The 19,212-nt window shown below is 40.2% G+C and overlaps 1 protein-coding gene across 1 annotated transcript; it reads left to right on the plus strand.

Moving 5' to 3' along the window:
- The first annotated feature begins 272 nt into the window (after positions 1-272).
- On the plus strand, positions 273-18,992 carry LOC101558147 (cytochrome P450 2J2-like). Its single transcript, XM_004607101.2, has 9 exons — positions 273-470; positions 4,142-4,304; positions 4,930-5,079; positions 5,416-5,576; positions 6,227-6,403; positions 8,453-8,594; positions 12,135-12,322; positions 15,069-15,207; positions 18,477-18,992. The coding sequence occupies exons 1-9, from the start codon at positions 273-275 to the stop codon at positions 18,653-18,655; spliced, it is 1,497 nt and encodes a 498-aa protein (XP_004607158.1). The 3' UTR covers positions 18,656-18,992.
- Positions 18,993-19,212: the final 220 nt, after the last annotated feature.

Genomic DNA, 19,212 nt, shown 5'->3' on the forward strand with positions numbered 1-19,212 from the left:
TGTGGCCGGGGGGGTCGGGGGGTTGTGGCTGCCAGTGGGCGCAACGAGGACCCGAGCGAGGTTCTGGGACTGAGCAGCCAGCACACCCAGCACAGCTTAGGGACAGGACGCTCTAGGCAGCGCACCCGGAACCCACACAGACCAGAGGGCACACCCACAGCGGGCGGAAAGGGGCGGGGCAGGGAGGGGCAGCAGGGTGGCTGTGACAGCTTGACTGCTCAGACCTCAGACAGAGAGCAGAGCCACTGGACGTCGCAGGCGCGCGCCCGGCCATGGTTTCCCTGGTGACCGCGCTCTGGACCGTGCTCCACGGGCGCACCCTCCTGCTGGGCGCTGTGGCCTTCCTCTTCTTTGCTTATTTCTTCAGAAAGCGGCGCCCAAAGAACTGCCCACCGGGGCCCTCGAGCCTGGCCATCCTGGGAAACCTCTTCCAGGTGGACTTTGATAAGATGATCTTGCAGATGCAGCAGGTAGGAGCCGCTAGAGGGGAAAGGGGACGCGTTGCATCCTGACCTTGACCTGCAGGGTCTCAGGGCTGTAGGATGAAGCCTGTGACCATTGGGAGCCCCCTCCTGACCTGCAGGGTCTCTGGAGTTGTGGAATAGCCCTAAACGGTTACTGACCCCTTAGAAGAGCTCTAAAAGCGTGCTAGACTTGTTTCACTCTACTTGCCTTCCGGATATGTTCTTTGGCTTTTGCTTTTATTGAATTGAATAAACTTCGGGGATTTTTGTTGTTTTTGTTCTGTTTTGATTATAGTTTGGGAGCCACACCTTGCAGTACTCAGGGCTTACCGCTGGCTTTCTTGATCAAGGCTTACTCCTGACAGTGCTCAGGAAACCAACTATATGAGGTACCAGGAATTGAAGCAGATGGCACGTGTAGTCCAGTCCCCCACCCACCGCTCTATAGCTTCCGTCCAGTTGCACTATTTTGGCATTGGCGGATTGTTGTTGATTTACTTAATCATGGAAATTGGATCTACAGGTTGTTTTGTTTTTTTTTTTTTTTTACCAAATTTGAGAAGTTTTGGGGCATTACTGTTTGAAAGATTTTTCTCTATAATCCCTTTCTTTAATCTCCTTCCCTGCACCCTGATGTTAGAAATACCGTGCCTTTGGTTTCTCACATGTGAAGAATGTGAGGCTTCAAGTTTTGGCTCCATATTCATGTTTTACTTTTTTTTTTTCAACATGTTTTACTCTTGCTTAGATTAGAAACTTTCCATTAATCTGTTTTTATATTCTTTCTTTACAACACTTCTATTAAGCTCTTGTTGAGTTCTCATTTAAGTTGTAGTTTTACCTTAACCCCACTCCTCTTCTTCCTTTCTCTTACCTCCTCTTTAACCTCAGTTCTCTCTCTCTTTCTTTCTCTCTCTCTCTCTCTCTCTCTCTCAAACTGACCCTTTTTTCTTTTACAGTGGTACAAATCCAAGCCCCTTGGGTACCTATGCACAACTATTTAGAAAGACTTCCCGTCTTATGAGAGTGTTGTGATTGTTCATCAAGACATATTTCAATCACTACAATCACTATTTTAGCATCATTATAGTTTCAACATCTCTGTATTGGTGTCAACTCACTCAAGTTGGAATTTTCCTTATTCTTGGTGCAGCAAGTAACTTTGACGATATAGTGAATCTTTTTTATGATATATATCAAACACCAGTTTAATCTTTCATTTCAGCAATCAACCAGCAAGTTCAGGTAGACAATCAACCAGCAAGTTCACAATGCTCAAAGGTCAGAGTAGGCAGTAAAGTCTCCTGTCTGGCCTCCTCTCCCTCTTCTGGCTCAGGTTGGAGAGAAGGAGAATGGGGCCAAATGGCAGGGACAGCTTTCGATATTGTAGCCTCTTTCTTACAGCCACACCCCTAACCATATCTGTTCTATGGTTTTAAGGAGTGCACTCTTACTTCTCTGTGCCTGCCTTTGTTTGGGTGCCACATCTCAGTTCTCAGGGGTTTCACTTGGCTTTGTTTCAGGGATCACTCCTGATGGCCATATGCAGTGCCAGGGATCAAACCAGGGGCACCTGCCTATGAGGCATTCATCATAACCCCACTACACTCTCTCTCTCTCTCTCTCTCTCTCTCTCTCTCTCTCTCTCTCTCTCTCTCTCTCTCTCTCTCTCTCTCTCTCTCTCTGTCCCTCTTCACTATCTGACCCCATCATTATTTTTAGAATGTCACTGTATCACTGTCTCATGTCATCCCATTGCTCATCGATTTGTTTGAGCGGGCACCAGTAACATCTCTCATTGAGAGCTTGTCAGGCTCTCCGAGAGGGGCGGAGGAATCCAACTCGGGTCGGCCGCCTGCAAGAACACATAACCCGCTGCACTATCGCTCCAGCCTATTTTTAGAGTACAAATCCAAATTATTTCCCATCCCCCTCCAGAGAGTCTGCAGAATTCAGGAGTGGTAGGTGGCTGCTGCAGAGCTCTAGTGAGACCAGTTTCCACACAGAGAAGCAGCTGCAGCCCCCGGGAAGGTGAGGGAGGCTCACAGCTTTCTTTACGGGGCTCACCTCCAGACAAGTTAAACAGTTACCAGGCTCTGTCCTATTACATCATCTTTTCTGCTTGTTGCTTAAGGGATGGACTACATTTCCTAAAGTTTCTTTTGTCTACGCCCATTTACACCAAGATTAGGAGGAGGAATACAATGGTGTGATTTGACTTGATCTTGTCTGGCACAGGAAATCTGATTTGTTCTCTTGTTTTACCACTAACATAGAAATGACTAGAAAGAAATAGGCTAGTGATAAAACCAAGACTGGAATCACATAACTGGATCAAAAATTTTCATCAGAGATGTTCGATTTTCCTTTACATAAAATCTCTCCCTATTCAAATTGTCTCTCCCTATTCAAATTAAGAGAAACTTTGTCCAGAAATTAGGGCCCCTGGTTTTCTTTTAGCTTTCTAACATCGAATAACATATTATCACATATACATAATAAACTATGTTATGTAATTTAATAAAACACATATAATAGTAAAAATATTAATAATAATAACCTCAAAATATGTAATAATAAATAAAAGTATTATTATACTTTTATAATAATACTTTTTGTCTACGCCCATTTATACCAAGATTAGGAGGAGGAATATAATATATAAAAATAATAAATAAAAGTATATCAATTGTCTGAAGGCTCCATTAGATAATAGACATCTTTGTTATTGTCGTTTTGGGGGTGAGAGGGGTCACACTCATGGTGCTCAGGGTTTGCTCTGGCTGTGTGCTCAGGGATCATTACCGGAGGTGCTCAGGGGATCATATGGAGTTCCAGGGATCAAAGTCAGGTCAGCCCAATGTAAGACAAGTGCTTTACCTGCTGTAGTATAGCTTTGTCCCCTATATTGAGATATTTTTAAAATGCAGTTTCATTAGTGAGTATTATTCTCTTTGCATCTTTTCTCCTAACACACTTTCTCTCCAGCCCACACCCATGTCCACACTCAGCAATGTCTCTCATTCTTCACAGGCCTCTTGTAGAGGTATGGTTCTCGCGCGTCTGTGGTGGCTTGGGGAATCCAAGACTGAAAAGGAATGAAGCATCTTGTAAGACCCCACTACTCACCCACAGAGCCAAGAGTCAAACACACTTCAGAACTAGATTTTTCACTCTATTGTTGTTTCCCAAAATATAATTGATTTTTTATCATCTAACACATGTGGAACCCAGAGGAACATTTATTGCGATTAAACAGATTGTTTACTGAGAAGTTCCTTCTTGCTACAACATACTTACATGAAACATAACTCAGTTTTCCCAGTTGAGGACCTGTACTGAATTTTCTCATTCACCTTCTCTAGGATTGGAGGTTGGAGACGCCGTTTACTGATGAGGGCTATAGCTTCCTATCTCCTTCTAGGGAAACAGGGCTTACTCAATTCTTTGACTACATGAAGGGATGTTTTATAAAGAATATTCATGCTCTGTGGCAGAAAAATCTGGGTCAAGATGCAAAGGGGATAAAAGAGAAGATCGAGAAGCTTCGTCCTCAGATAATGGTGTAACTACACACCAGCACACACAAGACTCCCTTCTCTACAAGCCCCCTTCATACAGCTACACACATGTATGCATGTGCATATTCAACTCTGACTACTGAACTGCTTTTTCAGCTGGTGAAGAAATATGGGAATATTATTGGCATGGAGTTTATTGGTTTTTACTCAGTATTTATAACTGGATTGCCCATGATCAAAGAAGCCCTTGTCGAACAGGGTCAGCACTTCATGGATCGCCCTGTGACCCCTCTCCGTTATCACGTCTTTAAGAAAAATGGTAAGTGTCTGGACCAAAGTTAGAAGTGCTTGCTTTATATTCTGATTCTCTGTCTAATAGAGACTCAGTGAATATAATTTGTCAAACTCTCAGAAATGGAGCTTATTATAAACTCTTGTCAAGAAAGAGTATCAAAAGCCTCCTCTCAGATTTAGTAGGGCTAGCCTTATTGTGAAGAAAATATGTGTCTTCATATAGAATCATTCAGGTTGTTTTCATAAGCAAATAACTACCTCTCTTCAGAGGATGGTACCATGTAATTGGGTTTTCAAGTTTTCTATCTCAGAAAATGGATATTGATCTGTTTTCTTCTGTCCTTTTATAAAAATTTCATGCCATTCCTTGCAAATGCTATTATCAAATAAATTCCTAATTTCCCCCCATCCTTAATAATTAAGACTGTGACCTACAGGGTATCTTGAACTTTCTAGTCTATATTAAAACAGTTTCTCATGAATCCTTGAAGTAAGTGAATAGTCAATAAAATTCTAAATGAAAAAACATGACTCTTTCTCTGTACCCGAACGTAGAGTTTTTAGGTGCTTCCAAAATTTTCTTTGAAATATTTTAGCCATCAAATAACATGCTCACTTTTATATCTCTCATTTCATTTTTCATTTTCAAGGACTGGTCATGTCCAGTGGCCAGACATGGAAGGAGCAAAGAAGGTTTACCCTGACAACACTAAGGAACTTTGGTTTAGGAAAGAAGAGTTTAGAGGAACGTATTCAAGAGGAGGCCTACTACCTTATCCAACTGATAAAAGAGGAGAATGGTGAGTACTTCATAGAGCAGGTCCGAGAGGTGGCACTTACTGAGCCACTAAAAAGGTGCTTATAAACTGCTTAAGTGCTTTCCCTGTGCCCAGTGCTGTGGGCTTATATCTTGTCCTGATAGTGCTCTCAAATTAAGCACAAGTAGAAAAACATTAACCGTATTATTCACTTAAACTCTGTTTTACTTCTTAGATAATGACTGAGTGGCTGTTGTAGATCATACTCTATGGGATACATTATCCAGAGTCTTATGCATGATTCTTTACTCTGAATGTTCTAAGACATGTGGACTTTTTTAAAGAAAATAAACACTCCACCACTTCTTTAACCTCTAGGAAAGCCATTTGACCCTCATTTCAAGATCAACAATGCAGTTTCCAATATCATTTGTTCTATCACCTTTGGGGAACGCTTTGAGTACCAGGATGAAAAATTCCAAGGACTTCTAAGGATGTTGGATGAAGTTGTATGGCTGGAAGCTTCTGCATGGTGTCAGGTAAAGACATACTCATTCTATGTCTTGATTAAGTAGGATATCGCAGATTACAAACATGTATAAAGTGTACTTTTTTATGAGCTAAACATTAAAAAATGCTTCTGGTACTTGGACCCACCCAGTAATAGTGAGGTCTAATGTAAGTTTGTTACTTAGTGTGAGCATGCAGTAGACATCATCAAACCCAGACATCTTGAAGGAAAAGCTGTACCCTCACCCAGTGAGCTATCTCCCAGGCCTTAAGAGCAATTATTTTAAATTGACTTAAATGCAAATTTTTTTGAAATTCAAATAGATTTTTCAATTGAAGAAACTCTACAAACAATAAGAAAGTGGGTTTACTAGTGTATTTTACTAAGTTTCAAAAAAGACTTACATATATATATGTATATATATATATATATATATATCCCTCTAGCTCTTGCAAAAAGATAACAATACTCCAATCAATGTATTTGAAGCCAACATTACCATAGGTAGAATGCTGAAGTGTTCTTCTAGTAGCATGCAAAGAGTGGGAGAGAGATAAGAAGAGCAAATCATTACTCTAATTTAAACATAAGTAAAAGAAAACAGATATTTCTATTGTCTTAAAGTGTGGAAATATTATACTACATTGTGTTATTTGTTGTTTTCTTTTTTTCAAATAGTTCTATAATATGTTTCCAACATTAATTAATTTATTACCTGGACCCCATCGAACGCTCTTTAATGACTGGGAAAACTTGAAATTGTTTGTTGCGGAGATGATTAAAAACCACAAGAGAGATTGGAATCCTGATGAACCAAGAGACTTTATTGATGCTTATCTCAAGGAAATAGAAATGGTGAGGAAACGATGTTGTTCATAAAGAGCAAGTGGGGTTAAGTAGTTTTCTATTTATGTGGCAACAAATTACCATAGACTCAGTGTTTAAGAAACTAATTTGTTTTCTTACAACTCTGGATTGGAGTGATAGCACAGTGGGTAGGGCATAGCCTTGCACGCTGCCAACCCAGATTCGATTCCTCCATCCCTCTCAGATAGCCAGGCAAGCTACCGAGAGTGTCCCACCCGCACAGCAGAGCCTGGCAAGCTACCCATGACATATTCCATATGCCAAAACCAGTAACAAACAAGTCTCACAATGGAGACGTTTCCGGTGCCTGCTTGAGCAATTTGATGAACAATGCTACAGCGCTGCAACTCTGGATAAATGTCTGAAATCACTTTCACTGGGCTAAAGTTAAGGTGTTGTAGGACTGGACTTTACTTATGGAGGGAAATTATTGACTCATTTATTTTTTTCTACATCTGCTCTCATCTAAAGTAGGTGTACACACTAGGGAAAATAGCGATTATCCTTAAACCACTGATTTAATATTCCTGCTACCTATGTCCACTTTCAGCTCCCAGTGAAAAACAAAATTACAGAGTCAAATACCACAGTTTAACTTCAAAATATTTCATATTTCTCCTTTATAGAAAATTAAGGGGAAAGACAAGTTGGATATCCATCCTGAAATTGAAGAATCCCTCTGGTTAATATATATATATATGTATATATATATACATATGTATAGAACATTGTCCTGAAACTATAAAATTAACTGTTCTCTGAATGTTTTCTAAATATTTGAATTTTTCCCATATTTCCTCTTATTTTACTTTCCTAACACCACATTAATAGAAGCATTAATTTCTTATCAGAGGAGTGAGATTTTGCTACTGTCTTGTGTGGAAGTATGGGACCACATAAAAGAAGTATGGTAAATTGAAGCTTCCAGTAGAAAGCTAAAAATAAAACTGATGGGGTTGGCTTATAGAATCAAAGAATCTTATTTAGAAAAAAAATCTTCAAATGAAAATACAAAAATAGTAAGACATAAGAGAAATTCAGTTCATACATCATGGAACAAGATGTGAATATGTTCAAGCAGGCACCAGTAAAGTCTCTCATTGAGAGACTTATTGTTACTGTTTTTGGCATATCCAATATGCATGGGTAGCTTGCCAGGCTCTGCCGCGAGGGCTCGATACTCTCGGCAGCTTGCCAGGCTCTCCTAGAGGGGTGGAGGAATCGAACTCAGGTCAGCCACTTGAAAGGTGAATGCACAAATGCTGTGCTATCGCTCCAGTCGTGAATATGTTATTTCGTTGAATTTGTTTTAAAACATTGCATCTCGTGTGATTTATAAATACCATCCTTAAGGGGTGTTTGCGTGTATGCTTATGTTTTATAAAACAGGACAGTGAAGAACAAAGAGTTTATGTGACAATTATTGGAAGTCAAGTCTATCACCTGCAATAACAACTTCTCCTATACTAGTTTCTATGACTAAAGAAACAGCATAAAAATAGTGTTTGGAAAGACCAAAAAGAGTTTAGGGGTTGGAATGCTTCCATTGCTTGTGAACACCCACATTTCAAACCCTATTACCAGGGACTGGAGCAAAATAGTACAGCAGGTAGGGCATTTGCCTTGCATGCAGCTGACCCTAATTCAACCCTGAGCATCACATACGGTCCCTGGAGCACTGCCAGAAATAATTCCTGAGCACAGGATTGCTCGATGTGACCCCTAAACAGCAACCAAAGAATAAAAAACTCTTTCACAAATTGTCCTCTCCCAAGCATTGCCATGAATACAGAGCCATGAGAAGTTGTCTTGATTTCCATCCACCCAAGCTAACAAGTTTCCTGCTCCTGTAATGGGATGATACTGAAGATAGCCTTATTAAGCTTCTTCTTTCCCCATTGGTTTTTCTAGAAAGACCCAGGGGGAAGGTATTTCTCCAGAGGCTGTTTCTTTCCATGTTCACTCCCAAGCTGAAACCCCAGGAGTTGTTATAACCTAGATCCCTATAAATACACCGTAAATCATTGTGCTTTCTAGCATAAAGGTGAAACCTCTTCCAGTTTCGATGAAGAAAATCTCATCTTCACCACCCTGGACCTCTTCACTGCTGGCACTGAGACAACTTCAACTACACTGCGCTGGGCTCTGCTCTACATGGCCCTCTACCCAGACATCCAAGGTGAGCAGGAATGAAAGGGCACCTGGGCCAGGACAGCAACATGCCTCCTGGGACAGAAGAGAGCCTGGAGGAAAGAGAAGATAGCTCATTAGGTCAGGAGACCATTCATGCAGACTTGAGAAAAAACACATTCCTCAATTTTCAGTCAGGATTTATTCCCCACATGAGACAGTTAAATCCCAGAATATCTTTCCTCAGAAAATCCAAGTTCAGTAGGAGAGTTAGAGTTGTCACTGCGGAGCTAGATTAACAGTGCATAGGGTGTTCTTTGCACACAGCTGATCTAGGTTTGATTCCCAGTATCCCATATGGTCTCCTACCAGCAGGAGTAGTTCCCGAGGAACATCTGACCACAGTTGGGTGTGCCCCTCCCCAAACACCCCCCACAAACCAAACCCAAACACAAAGGAAAGAAGGGAAGGAAGGAAGGAAGGAAGGAAGGAAGGAAGGAAGGAAGGAAGGAAGGAAGGAAGGAAGGAAGGAAGGAAGGAAGGAAGGAAGGAAGGAAAGAAGGAAGGAAGGAAGGAAGGAGGGAGGGAGGGAGGGAGGGAGGGAAGGAGGGAGGGAAGGAAGGAAGGAATGAAGAGAGAAAGAAAGAGAGAGAAAGAAAGAGAGAAAGAAAGAGAAAGAAAGAAAGAAAGAAAGAAAGAAAGAAAGAAAGAAAGAAAGAAAGAAAGAAAGAAAGAAAGAAAGAAAGAAAGAAAGAAAGAAAGAAAGAAAGAAAGAAAGAAAGAAAGAAAGAAAGAAAGAAAGAAAGAAAGAAAGAAGACAGAAAGAAAGAGAAAGAAAGAAGACGGAAGGAAGGAAGGAAGGAAGGAAGGAAGGAAGGAAGGAAGGAAGGAAGGAAGGAAGGAAGGAAGGAAGGAAGGAAGGAAGGAAGGGAAAAAAGAAAAGAAAAGAAACAGAATTGGCATTCTAAGAAGCTCCAGGAAACAGTTCTATTCTCACAAGAATTGTGTCCTAGCCTTACCTCCTTTTATCTAATGACTTCCCACTGTCTTGCAGAGAAGTTATCATGTAGACAAATCTCTTAGTCTAGTTCACACATCCTTTCATGTGCCTTGTCCTGATTATCTGACCTCTGATCAACCCCACTGCATGGTGACCTACCAGAGTCACATGTCATTTTCTCTCACCAAGAACCATCATGCTTGTTTGTTCCTTTATCTGTATGGATTATTCTCATTTCCCTATTAGCTCTGCTTGCGTATAATTTCTTCTCAAATGTGTCTTCAATTATAATTTCTTCTGAAATGTTTCCTCACTCCTCTAGGAAAGACTGACTTTGTCTTCTTCTGGATCTTCCCTAATACATCACTGTTGTCGTGCTCTTCACACAAATTATACCTTTCCAATCAAGTGCAGCCCATTCAATATGTGTCAGTTAACAATTATTCTTCCATATCCAGGTTCCAGAGAAATCTGAGCACTTAAGAGATGGGATTTGTCGGGAGGTTTAGTGGAGGTCAGTTAACTTGGGTTTATTCTGTTATTAATAAGAGTAGTTTATTGATGGAATATAACATCCATTTAGTGAATCAATGCCAAATTTATTTCCCTAAACTTAAGTTAGAATTGATTTGAGTATTTGACTTGTACTAAGGATGAGCTTCTACATGAGGTGTACTTAGCTGAGGGGACAAAGGAGGGATTGATATGGGGAGAGGCCAACAGAATGTCATGGAGGGATGTTGGTACTTTTTGTTTGTTTGTGTTTAGTTGCCACATCTGGTGGTGTTCAGGGTCTACTCCTGCTGCTATTCAGAGAATCATGCCATTCTAGGTTTCAAATCCCAGCCTCCTGCAAGGAAAGGGTGTAATCCAGCCTAAAGATGGTGTAATCCATCTTCTAAATCTGGGTGGGTACTTATGTGGTGGTTTTGGTGAAGGAACCTATAATTTGAAGAGTTGTGAAACTTCAGAGGGTGAATTTGAAGATATGTGAAATTGTATGTGTCATTACTGAAGTATGGTCATGTAAACTAACACTTCATTTTTTTAATTTGCTCAGGAAATTGTGACATAAAGTGTATTTGATACTGAATAATTTAATTTAACTTTAAAATTCACAAAATTTGGGTATGAAAGGGACTTCTATCATGGAATGCCAGAATACAAATAGCCTTACAATGCAAATTTCACAGCAATACTATTCATAATATCTAAAAGGTGGAGGCTGTCCAAGTGCTATTGATGACTTAATGATAAACAGAGCATGGAATATTCATACTATGGAATGCTAGTTAGCTTAAAAAGAAAGGAAATTTCTGACACATGCTACAACATGAATGGCACTTGAGGACATTAAACTATATTAGATGACTCAGTTATAATATTTCAAATACTGTGTAATTGGACTGGAGTGACAGCACAGAGGGTAGGGCATTTACTTTGCATGCGACCAACCTAGGTTTGATTCCTCCGTCTCTCTTGGAGAGCCTGGCAAGCTACCGAAAGTATCCTGCCCGCACAGCAGAGTCTGGCAAGCTACCCGTGGCGTTTTCAATGTGCCAAAAACAGTAACAACAAAGTCTCACAATGGAGACGTTACTGGTGCCCGCTCAAGCAAATCAAGGTACAACCAGATGACAGTGCTACAGTGCTACTTGGATGACTTGCATGGCAGTCATATTCATAGGAAACAGAAAAAAAATTATGGTAATCAAAAGTTAGAACAGCATCATCGGTAGTGGGATTCAGTTGTGCACATTTATTAAATGTTCTGGAGACTAGAGGCATAATGATGAGAATATATTTAACACCATTGCACTATAAGTTAAAAGTGGTTACAATTATATATTTTGTGCTAATTCTATATTTCCACCACTAATAAATATAAATGGAAAGGTGGTTTTTTGTTTATATTTTAATAGGAATGTATTTCACTCTTAAGGGATACATCACCTAGCCAGTCTCTACAGAGCCTTTTTCCTTCCAAGTTTTACTTGTCTTTAGAATGATTTGAGTCAGCACTTTCAAATGGCTCAACGTTGGGGATGCCTTTTCAACAGGAGGAATGGACAAAGGGATGAAAATACATCTTCTTAATGAGTGTGTTCTAAGTAGTAAATGTCCATTCTAAGTATATTCTAAAAAGCCATGACTTAGTTCCAAGTCACTTGGAAATCTGGCAAATGTAGCTGGAAAAGTATGTGTCCAGTGAAATAAAATTTTGTTAGCATAGAAAAAAGAAGACTTCAAGTCACAAACAGCACCTTTATTGTATGGTTGCTCATGTAAATCAGCATTTAATACAAAATCATTCTTACAATAAAGGTATATTCATCTGCACTCACAAGAAGAAATAGGTTTCCAGAGTTATTTGAAGCAAGAATGTTGTAGAACAAAGTTTATCAGGAGCATTTCCTTACACCTGGGTCCACTTTCTACTCTTAGATTCCTCCTTAAAATTTAGAGTTTACGTAGAAGACTAAAATTTTAGCCATTTTGATTGATTCTAGTGATCCTGTCTCCTAATATGAGTAGAATCAAGAGAATCTATGGAGTGGCAAAATAATAGAAACGTCTCTTCCTTTGCAGAAAAAGTACATACTGAGATCGACAGAGTGATTGGCCAGATGCAGCAGCCAAGCATGGCCCTTCGAGAGTCCATGCCCTACACCCATGCAGTGGTCCACGAGGTGCAAAGAATGGGAAACATCATCCCATTGAATGTGCCCAGGGCAGTGGTAGCAGACACCACCCTGAATGGGTACCACATTCCCAAGGTAACTAGAGGTTTCAAGTCTCACTTGTCAAGCTCACCTTTCAAAAGCTAAGAATCTGAATGATAGAGTCTTATTCTAAGGTGTTTACTCTTCAAAAAAGATACATATTTTACACAAGATCTGATACCAAAGGGGATTTCTTTTACACATGTGATCTTAGAACATGAGTCACTTTTCTGTTAATGACTTATGAAAGGGAAGGAGATTCCTAGGAGAAATTGAAGACTGGCTTTTGTTAAAGATTGGCTTTCTGGCTTTGGAATTCTTCAGAATTTTCTATGTGAAATATGTAGGCAAGTTTTGTGGGATGCAGAGGGCAGAGTTTTCTGTCCAGTTTTGCCATGAGTTTCTTCTCTGAGAATTGGAAGAACATGTCAAATTTATTGGTCAAAATTCTTCATCGCAATTCTCTATTAAAACAAGAAGGGAGGTGTTGAAGCACAGTAGCCAGGGCACTTTCCCTGCATGAAACTGATGAGGGTTTGATCCCTGACAGCACCTTTGATCCCTTGAGTCCCACGAGTGCTTCCTCAATGCAGAGTAAGCCCAAAGTAAGCCCAAAACACTCCTGGATGTGAACCAAAACAAATTTATATATAAATTGTATATAAATATACAAATACAAAAGGATAATTGAGCCCTTCTCTACCAATTTAATATTAATGAGAAGTTGTTAGATTAATAGGTGATATCAGTTGAAAGGGCTTGAGTGATAGCACAACGGGTAGGGCATTTGCCTTGCATGTGGCCAACTTAGGTTCAATTCTTCTGTCCCTCTTGGAGAGCCTGGCAAGCTGCCGAGAGTATCTCACTCGGAGGGCAGAGCCTGACAAGCTACCCATGTTGTATTCAATATGCCACAAACAGTAACAAGAAGTCTCACAATGGAGATGTTAATGGTGCCTGTTTGAGCAAATCGATGAGCAATGGGATGATAGTGAGAGTAGAATGTATCTGTTTTTGAATACACCACGGGTAGCTTGCAAGGCTGTGCCATGGAGTGAGATACACTCGGTAGCTTGCCAAGCTCCAGTAGAATTGATAAGCAAAATATTCCAAAGTATTTTTCCACCTATTCCAGAGAGTCCATAGGGTGCCTTAAAAGGACTAACTCAGGGTCTGGGGCAATAGCACATCGGGTAGGGCATTTGCCTTGCACCCGGCCAACCCGGGTTCGAATCCCAACATCCCATATGGTCCCCTGAGCACTGCCAGGGGTAATTCCTGAGTGCATAGCCAGGAGTAACCCCTGTGCATCGCCAGGCGTGACCCAAAAAAAAGCAAAAAAGAAAAAAAGGGACTAACCCATAGAGAAAGCAATCCAACAGTGTGAAATACTAATTATTACATAGGCAAATAAAGCAACCAATAGTTACAAAGCAATTATTATGCACATTAGAGTATACAAGTTCTTTACAAATGTCTGAATCAGTCCACAGAATAATAATTATTCCAATTTTATAATTGAAAAGTCAAAGCTGAATGATAATAAATTTGTAGGATTCCTTCAGTATACAAGCGAGAAGAGTTCTGACTCTGTTCTATGCTATATTCTGGCATATGAACATATAAGCTCCTCTAAAAACAGAAGTTGCATTTTTTGACTTTAAAGCATCTTCCTATACTCTATCTCACTTGGCCTGTGTTAACTTCCCTGCCCTCAATAAAGGAAATTATGTTCCCCTCCACCTAAAATCTGGGCAGATGGCTGTCCTTTGCCCCCTAACCGCCTCTCAGCACACTGCATAATCATAGCATTTCTATAGTTCCTGTTTATCTGGGTCTGAGTGTCCTTACCTAGGAGTGATCTCTAGACACAGGACCAGGTAAACATAACCACTGGGCAAGCTACCAGTGATCACAATCTTGGATAATATCTCTATAGTGTCAGGCCAGCTATTGAAACCATTATTGTATACACTTAAAAAAAAAGTTTTAAGAAACTTTAGAAAAACAAATTTACATATAAATTGTATATAAGTATAAAAATTATATATAAATATGAAGGACAAGAGTGGCCTGGACACATTCAGGAAGATATAATATATGCACACCATCCCATCCAATACAAAGGAGCAAGGTACAGGGGTCAGGGCTATCAAGGGAAAGTAGATAGTGCACAGAAGATGAGAGAGCAAAGACTTAATTAAACACTTGTTTGCTTTTGAATATCAATTAATTCCACTCCAATGATCCAGTCCATCTCAACCAGTTTCCTCTGATAAAAAAATTACATTTTAAAGTTTTATTGATGTATCATTCGTTTACAATATTATAAATTTTGAGTCGTATAGCTTCCATCTGAATATTTGGCTGATCCTCACCACACCAGTTCAGCCACTACACATTGGAATTCATTTCCTCTACTGATTCTTCCCACTTTTCCTCCCCTCTAAGTTGCATATCCACTATATAATCCATATTCTATTTTAGTGTTTTTTTGTTGGTTCATTTGCATTGGCTTTTCAATATGCCCGTGAGTAGAACCATCTAGTAATTGCATTTCACTTTCTGGCTTTTCTCATGCAGTGCATCACTTCAAATTCCATGTACTTTGCCCTAAGTGACAGAAGTTCTTCCCTCTTTATCACTAGGATTCCCTGAAGCATATAGGCCACAGTGTCTTTGCACAGTCCTCCTGATGTAGGCCTTTAGGTTACTTTCATGCTCTGCCTGTTGTGGACTGCTATGAACATATTGGCGGTATATACTGTCCAACGTACCTGACTCTCTGCGCTTTCGCCAGGGGACCATGGTCTTAACCAACCTGACAGCTCTTCACAGAGACCCTGCAAAGTGGGCCACCCCTGACACATTCAATCCGGAACATTTTCTGGAGAACGGACAGTTTAAGAAGAGGGAAGACTTCCTGCCTTTCTCCATAGGTGAGTTGTAATTCATCATAGAAGGACCGTCCAGAGTTCGCCTCACAGCCCTTCCCTGTTCTCCTCCCTGGGACCCTTTGGTTTAGTCGGAGTGTGTCCAGAGATCTCAGCCCAGCCTGACTCCTCATGGCTTTAGGCTGCCTGACTTCCTAGGCCCTCACTTGCCTCTGATGCAGATTCCAGTCCCACTCAGTTCAGTGCTCCTAAACCCTGGGAATAGAACTTCAGACCTCATCTTTTGCACATGTTGAAAACTGGATCTTTGCCATCTTTAGAGCATTTGGAAAATGTCTTATTCACATAGAACCAGATGGAGACGGATGAAGAACAGGAGTCATTGCTTCTTGTTATGAGCGTTCAGGAATTATATAGGAGTTTTCTCTATATGTCTTCTCCACAAGAATTCATTTTGTCTTTTTGCATTTTCATTCCTTTCACAATTCTAGTTAATACATATATATGACTCACAACATAAAATAAGCAAAAGACAATTTCTCACTCTTACATGCATCAGCCCACATGTTTATGGAAGAATGGCTTTACTTACATTAGAAAACAAATAACAGAAATTTGTAGTAAATTTCATCCGTTAATTTAGATACTTTGCATAGGTTATTTAAGTATCACCCAGTTTCTTCGCTCCAGATATTTTCAGTCATTTGTTATGGACCAGGCAGTCAGTTCTGAGGATATTAGAATGAATATCCTAATTCATTCTTAGAAAAGCAAAGAACAGTACTCTTATCAAACATCTCTAATTTTTCACCATGTTCAAATTTCTATCACTAGAGATAAGATATTTGAAAGTAATTAAGGATGGCATCTAAAGTCATAATAATTATGTAGCAGAGTTAAAATTAGTATTAACCAGATTTATCAAAATAAAACCATTGATTTTGGCTTGATTTAAAATTTTTCCTTTTTTAAAAAAAGAAACAGCTACAAAGATCTCATATTATAGAATGCATGCTAGTTTGCCTGTCATTAAATGAACTATGAAAAGAGTTTCTGTTACAGGAGCATGTTTTTCTGACAATGCATAACTCAGAAAGAGAGTAATTATAATTTGAATCCTAGGTGCCGTGATTTCCCACTATGTTGTAGGATTCCCATTTCACTGGTTATTATTAAACTATCTTTGATTTTATTCATATGGTACATTGTCACACTGAACAAGTGATTTCTGAATATGATGGTTGATATGAGACCTAGGAATTCCTTTAGTCTCTGAATATAAGAGCTTTAAGGGTTATTTTTTTTCATTTTTAATGAATCACCATGACATACTGACTTACAAACTTTCGTGCTTACGTTTCAGTTGTACAATGACTGAGTACTCATCCCTTCACCAGTGTCCATTCTCCACACCAATGTTCCCAGTACCCCTCCCAACACCCCATCTCATTGCCCCCCATTGCCACCTCTGTGGCAGGCACATTCCCTTTTACTCCCTCTCTTTTTTCAGGTGCTATGGTTTGCAATACAAGTACTAAGTGGCCATCGTGTTTGGTCCATAGTCTACTTTCAGCACGCATCTCCCATCCCAAGCAAACCCTCCAAGCAACATTTACTTAGAGGTCCCTTCTTTATCTCAGTTGCCTTTTCTCTCAGCATCTGAGGTTGGCTTCCAAGCTGTAGAACAATCCTCCTGGCCTTTATCTCTAGTATCCTTGGGTGTCAGTCTCCCATTGTGTTACTTTATATTCCACAAATGAGTGCAGTCATTCTGTTTCTGTCCCTCTCTCTCTGACTCATTTCATTAAGCATGATACTCCACTTAAATGAAAGTTTCATGACTTCATCTTTTCTAACAGCTGCTTAATATTCCATAGTGTAGATATACCAAAGTTTCTCTCTTTATTAAATTTTATTGATTAACCGTGACATAGTTACAAGCTTTCAATCTCACAATGATCAAACACCCATCCCGCCACCAGTGCACATTCCCCACCACCAATATCCTAGGTATACTCCCTCCTTTGCCACTCTCCCCCTGCTTCCATGGCAGACAATATTCCCCATACTCTCTCTCTACTTTTGGGCATTATAACTTGCTACAGACACTGAGAGGTCATCTTGTTTGGTCCGTTGTCTACTTTCGGCATGCATCTCCCATCCCAATTGGTTCTTCCAGCCATCATTTTCTTAGTGATCCCTTCTCTATTTCATCTGCCTTCTCTGCTCCGCTCATGAAGCAGTCTTCCAGCTATGGGTTAATCCCCTGGCCCTTGTATCTACTGTCCTTGGGTGTCAGCCTCACGTGATGTTATTCTATACGCCACAAATGGGTGCAGTGTACCAAAGTTTCTTTAACCAGTAGTCTGTTCTCAGGCACTCGGGTTTTTTTTCCAGATCCTAGCTATTGTAAATAGTGCTGCAATAAACATACATCTGCAGAGGTCATTTCTATTGTATTATTTAAAAACTAAAGAGCTTTAATTTTTGTGTTACAGCTCAAAGTTTCAGTTGCATATTTCCACTTCTATTACTGGTGCTTTGCCAATGACAATTATATTACTCCACTTGAATCACAGAATTCATTTGCAAAATATTATTTCATTACCTAATAGCAACTTGTTATACTAGGACAGAAAATGGGGTAACATCTCTTCTCTTCATCTAAGAAAACTAAGAATGAGTAGAAGTTATTTTTTATGCAAAATCTTAGTGACCAAGGAACAGGCAAAATACGTCAGAAGACTCAATTTTCATACTTCCACTCTAGTATTCTTTCTAGCATAATTAGAATACATATAACCGTCTCATACAACATTAATATTTAACCTCATTTCTTAAGACCCTTGCACTTAATAATCAATTAGTTTAAATAATATACATCACTTAACATATTTGTATATAACAAACTATCTGATGATATTCATTATCTTAAAACAAAAAATGCAGAATCTGGAAGATATTTTAGGGATTAAGGTGCCTGCATAGCATGTCCAGGCAATTATAAAGATTAGAACGATATTTTGTAATTTGCTTGTCAGTTTTCAAGTTGTTGATGCTTGCAATCTTTTCGGCTTGAAATCTGAAAAGTCAAAGCTCCTTCTCTGGATTCACACTTCATCTTTCCCCCTGCCCATAGGCACCAGAGTTGAGACTCTGTACTTCCCCCTTCTACCTTTGGTCAACCCAGATGGCTGTGGGAATAGATGAGACCCTGACACAAAGCCTAGAGCAGGTCCTTCCTCTCCCAGGACTCACAGGAAGTGGTGGGAGACCTGACTGAACCTCACTTGCCCTTTGCCTTTGTCTTTCAGGAAAGCGGGCGTGCCTTGGAGAACAGTTGGCTAGGACTGAGTTGTTTGTTTTCTTCACTTCGCTCATGCAGAAGTTTACCTTCAGGGCCCCAGAAAATGAGCAGCTGAGCCAGAAGTCCAGGATGGGCCTCACCGTTGCCCCTGTCAAATACCGAATCTGTGCTCTCCCCAGGGTCTAGAAGCCCTGGGAAGGGATGACCGCAGAAGGCGTGTGTGTGCTCAGAAGCCTGAACCACAGTGAAAGTGGTCTCTGAAGGAATATGGGGAAAGTGGACTCAGAGAAACCCCACACCTCCAATCCCAGGTCTTCTAGATCCCTGATTAGGGCAGCCATGAATGATTTATCTTTTTTCACGGGAGATGAAAGGAGACCGTGGTTCTCTACTGAAGAATTAAAGGAGGGCCCTCTTGGGGTGGGAGATGAGGCTGAGAGTAGACTATAGACAGAACATGATGGCCACTTAATACCTCTGTTTCAAACCACCACACCCAAAAGGAGAGAGAGAGCAAAAGGGAATGCACTACTACAGAAGTGGGGTAGGATGTAGGGGACAGGGTAGGGTTGGTGAGAGGGATGCTGGAACCATTGGTGGTGGAAAATAGGCACCGGTGGAGGGATGAGTACTCGATCATTGTATGACTGAAATGCAAGCACAAAAGTTTGTAAGTCTGTAACTGTACCTCAAAGTGATTCACTAATAAATTTTTTTAAAAAAGAATGTTTTAATGTCGTATA

Source organism: Sorex araneus, chromosome 5 (assembly GCF_027595985.1).
Source record: "Sorex araneus isolate mSorAra2 chromosome 5, mSorAra2.pri, whole genome shotgun sequence".
Classification (NCBI taxonomy): domain Eukaryota; kingdom Metazoa; phylum Chordata; class Mammalia; order Eulipotyphla; family Soricidae; genus Sorex; species Sorex araneus.